We start from the raw sequence: 4949 nt of genomic DNA, 5'->3' as shown, positions 1-4949 counted from the left end.
TCTCCATTTTTCTGTTTCAGCTTTTTCATGTTGCACTGTTTTGCTGTAGTGTTCAGCATCCGAGAAGGGCATGTGTTCTTCACCTGTTATGGTTAACAAAAGCTGTCTAAGAGAATAGCTGGCAAAATAGGTACTTCAGGTTTATTGTTATTTCAGACCTTTTATAAATGGCAGCAAAAATAGCTAATGTAACATACTTCTTTCCATTATTAGTTTTCTTGGCATCTCTAGTAAGATAGGATGGTTCTTTCTCTTCCCTTTTTCTCTTTACCGTCTTTCCTTTGCAATATGTGGTCCAACACGTTGACTCGTCTGTTATTTATTCTTGATTGTAGTTTGCTAATCCTGATTTTACGCAACCAATCTCAGAAGTAGTAGATGAAGTTATTCAGAATTGTCCCATTGATGTTAGACGTCCTCTGTATAAGGTCAGTAGCTATAATTAATTTTTTAAAAACTTGTTTTAGAAGGATTGTGCTTTATATTGAAATATGTATTTGAAACTATTTAAAAAAACCCATAAAATTAACCATTTTTCTAGAAACAAGTCCAATATATAGAAGGCGTTACGTTGTTCACTTACGCTTTTTTCAGAATGTGATGTTTCATTACTCGTACTGTTATTTAAAAGAAAAAGAAATAAGGAAAACATAAATCTGAGCGAAATAAGTGACATGTACCACAATAGAAATGGATTTTAAAGCACAGCCAACTTTAATGTGACAACCTTTTTGTGAATTCATATTCTGCCGTGCTTAAGTGTTAGATAATTTAAAACTTAAAGTAAAAGCATATAATTTTAAAAACTATATTTAGCTATTTAGAATTTAAGAACTGGGTAAAGTTGGAGACTTACATTTTCAGAAGCAGTTAATAATTTTTCTTACTCAAAACAGAATATTGTCCTCTCTGGAGGCTCAACCATGTTCAGGGACTTTGGTCGCCGTTTACAGCGAGACTTGAAAAGGACTGTTGATGCCAGACTGAAACTTAGTGAAGAACTTAGTGGTGGCAGACTGAAGGTTAGTTCTTGCAGATAATGCATTTAACAAGCATCTTTGTCTCCCTTGTTACCTGGAAAATGCGAAAATAATGTATTGCGATGACGTTCATGTTTGTTGAAAGGTCTTCATTTAAAGTTTTCAGAGAATTGTAGACTGGTATTGGAAAATACTTATATAATCCTTTCATTGTGGGAAGCTATAGTGCTATTTCCCCTGGTATGCGCTCGTGCTGCCTATCCGTTGGTACTGAACTGAATCAGTCTCACCTAATGAAAGGATGGGACTTATGCCTGTTCTGTAAAAGCAGTTGGTTGCTCCCCAGCTTTTTTCTTTGTGCGTAGTGCTTATTGATCAGTTGCAAATCATCGTCCTCGGTCTTTTGAACTTGAGAGATGGAGCAAGCCCGTTGTTGAGTCACCAGGGTAGTAAAAGGACTGCAGCACTTGTCCTGTGAAGAAAGGTTGAGGGAACTGACTTCTTTAGAGAAGAGAAGGCTTTGGAAGTCCTAATAGCAGCCCCTTGATATATGTGGGAAGATGATTGAGAAAGTGGGACCGGGCCCTTGACAGTGCTGAGTGGTGGGTGCATGAGAGACAACAGATATAAATTGAAGCAAAGGAAGTTCAGCTTGGATAAAAGGAGAAGCTTTTTTTTTTTTTTTTCATCGTGGGGGTAATCAGGCACTGGAATAGGCTGCCCAGAGAGGTTGTGCAGTCTCCATCCTTTTGGAGGTTTTTGAGATTCAGCTGGATAAAACTCCGACTCGCTTCCTCTGACCTCGTAACTGACTCTGCTTTGAGCTGGAGGCTGAACTAGAGACATTTGGAGATCCCTTCCCACCTAAGTTATCCTATGAAAAAACTTCATGTTTTCATTAAACTGCGTGATACTTAACTTACGTTCTTTCCACTTTTGAGCTCTGATGTAACTTTTTCATTTTTTCTGTAGACTGCATTCATAAAAGATACCAGCAGCGAAAAAATGACTTTGTTTTTTACTTTTAAGTCAAGATTGGAGTGATTTTCTTCCTTTATTTTTTAGTAGTAATCTAGCTAGATGAGCTCAAACAATCCTTAAAACCTCCAGTATAGCTTCATAATATATCATGCTAGAAAACTTTGAAATTTCAGTTCTATACAGTTCTCTGGTTCATGTAACCTTGTTTCTTACCAGATTTTTACCACTTGGTAAGGAAGCAGGATCTGAATGAGGAAATCTGATGTGCTTCTACCTTCTTCAGAGTATTAAGCATTGCAAGTAGTCAGTAGCTTGAATTTTGCTAATCTGTTACAAATGACTTTTAGATACTGTTTCAAATCGTTCAGATTTCAGCAGGTCATACTGGAACTAACACATTACTTCTTTCTGAAACTGTTATGTACGCTGCCGGTTTTGGTAAGCGCAAGTAAGGAGTGAATGATGCAGTTTTGAAAAGCATGACTGTTACTGTATAGGTCCTCAAACTTTCAATCAATCTGCGACGGACGCTTTGTTAAAATAATGACACGAAACTTAAAAATTAACTTTCTGAAGTGTTTTTTCTTGAAAAGGGTAAGTAGTATGGATCTACTCTTACAACTGCGTAAATAAACAGTTCCTCAAGAAATTCAGCAGAAAATAGAAGGTGGATAATTGGAGAGGAACACTGTATTGGAGCTCTTGGGAGAAAATTGGTGTGAATGCAAGTATCTCTTAATGTCTGACAAAGTAGGTAACTGGCGATTTATAAGCAAGAGCTATTTCTTAGTCTGGGTTGTACAAGAGAAAATCTGGTGCTATAATTGTAAATTTACATACTCAGCATTTAAGAAAATACTGATTTGTGAAAAGTAAGCTTGGAATGCACATTTCTTTTAAAAAGATCTAATTTGTATCAGCAAAAGTGACTTTTAATGTATTCTTTTTTTTTTAATAGCCTAAGCCCATTGATGTACAAGTCATTACACACCATATGCAAAGATATGCTGTTTGGTTTGGAGGATCAATGCTGGCTTCCACAGTAAGTTAGCCATAAAGCTGAGCATGTTTTAGTCATTCTGGGTTCGCTTTTGGAGTTCTCATCTCCCCTTCATTCTATATTAAATGCAGTTGGGGGATTTCTGATAGGCCTTGGGTAGCAAATATACTGTCCCTGCCCTCTTCGAAGATTTTGCGTTAGACTTTAAAGATTTGAAAGAGCAAATGAACGCTCAGTTACAGCTTTGTGTGAGTTGTTAAATACTGCATTTTAGCTTTGTGACAAAACACATTGCTTGCATTGGTGTTTAGCCATGCATGATGTCATATCAATTTCAGGACTTCCAAGTTATCTGTATTTGGTTTTTTGCATTTGCTACCTAAATGTTAATATTGTTCAGATAAGGTGTACGTGCCACTGACTTATTATTTTTCACTTTCCCTTTACAGCCTGAATTCTACCAAGTATGCCATACCAAAAAAGATTATGAAGAGATTGGTCCTAGCATCTGTCGTCACAACCCTGTGTTTGGAGTCATGTCTTAAAGCTGACCTCGGAGGGGTCAGGGATAGGGAGGTGGGGAGGAGGAGTCTTTCTGATTACTTGTTTGTCTGATGGCTGGTATTAAGATAACAAACATGACTTGACAATAAGAAAAAGACCAAACTCAATTAAGCAGGATTATTTTAATAAGTGTCTCAACATGCGGATGTAGTGGAAAGCCAAAATGATCACGTTTTTTCTTTAGATTGATTATTTGAACCTGTGCATAACAAAACAAAAAAAGTGGATTTTAGTTCTTTCTGTGCCCTGATATTTTGTATATTAATGAATTATCCAAGATTTGGTGGGATTTGACAGTGTGTAGATAGTCAGCTCTCTAATGCTTCCGTTGTACCCTTTCATGGGTGCAATGCAGGAGCTTGTTTATATTTCATACTTTTTTATACTTTGAGGAAAAATATGAATTAAAGAAACTGTAATATTTGAGGAAAAAATTTTACCAGTGACCAACTTGAAAGTAAATTTAAAAAAAAAAAAAAGTCATGACTCATGCAACTAGTTCTTGCAAATCATGACCAGTCTAAATCCTGGGTTCCAGACAATGCGAGTGCTTTTGGAACTAAGAAGCTAGTATCTTGGATTAACCGATGCCTGCTAGTGCTTTCTGATTACTTGGTGCATTTTCATACTATCTCTTGCTTTAAAAAAAAAAAAAAAAAAAGTAAAGACAAGACTGTTGGACCAGTATTGCAGTTCTGTAGTGTCATTTCTAATTAAAACCAAATAATCAGGTTATCAAAATTGGTGTATTTAAAGCCTAACACCATTCCAATAAAGGCACAAAATTTCTTTTTATGTTTGTGTCAGCCTTGTTAATCTCATTACATGGGAAGTTGTGAGCATGGGTTCCTACATATCCGCTGTGGCTTTTGAAGAATAGGATTGGTCTGTAAGGTAGAGATCGTTATGTGCATTGTGTAAACTGAAGTGTGAGCATTTTAGAACTGCAGTTTGTGTGTTCATCTAGATAGCACTTATCTATATAAGCCTAACATCTCCTCCGTTGTTAGGTTTGTTCATCTACTTTGTTCTGTAACTTTTTTCCCCCCCGCTTTCTTTCAAGTGGTGGTATACAGGAGACAGCACTGCGTTTAAATCTCTGTGGTTTTTCTGCAAGAAAATACCATGTAGATAAAAATAAAGTGAAAACAATCTCTTTCTCATTCTTTCTAGGAAGAACGCTTCATATATTGAGTGGAATTACGTAGAATTTCTGTTAATATTTGATGAAAGAAAACTCCTCTTTAGACACTTCTGAACTCACCAAGGTAGTTAAGGTTGTTTACATAGAAGACCACAAGAGGGAGATCTCTTGGTTTCTTCTGAGCTGTAAAGATTCCTCAGGTTGTTTTTGTTTTTGTTTTTTTTTTTCTTTTTTGGAGCAGCTTATCAATTGCCAGAGCTTCTAGTTGCTTCAAAGCATG

At 36.4% G+C, this 4949-nt stretch overlaps 1 protein-coding gene across 2 annotated transcripts in view; it reads left to right on the top strand.

Moving 5' to 3' along the window:
* Nucleotides 1–4191, top strand: part of ACTR3 (actin related protein 3) — a 26845-nt gene extending 22654 nt beyond the window's left edge. For both annotated transcript variants that reach the window (XM_035896710.1, XM_035896711.1), the window contains 4 exons: nucleotides 336–428; nucleotides 897–1022; nucleotides 2920–3003; nucleotides 3411–4191. In XM_035896710.1, coding sequence (XP_035752603.1) covers nucleotides 336–428; nucleotides 897–1022; nucleotides 2920–3003; nucleotides 3411–3506 — 399 coding nt within the window. In that variant the 3' untranslated portion in view covers nucleotides 3507–4191. The remainder of the gene's footprint in view (nucleotides 1–335; nucleotides 429–896; nucleotides 1023–2919; nucleotides 3004–3410) is intronic.
* Nucleotides 4192–4949: the final 758 nt, after the last annotated feature.

Source organism: Egretta garzetta, unplaced genomic scaffold (assembly GCF_000687185.1).
Source record: "Egretta garzetta isolate BGI_Z169 unplaced genomic scaffold, ASM68718v1 scaffold416, whole genome shotgun sequence".
In the NCBI taxonomy this organism is placed as follows: domain Eukaryota; kingdom Metazoa; phylum Chordata; class Aves; order Pelecaniformes; family Ardeidae; genus Egretta; species Egretta garzetta.
Note: the sequence above shows the minus strand (reverse complement) of the source record. Positions and strands in the feature narration are given on the sequence as shown.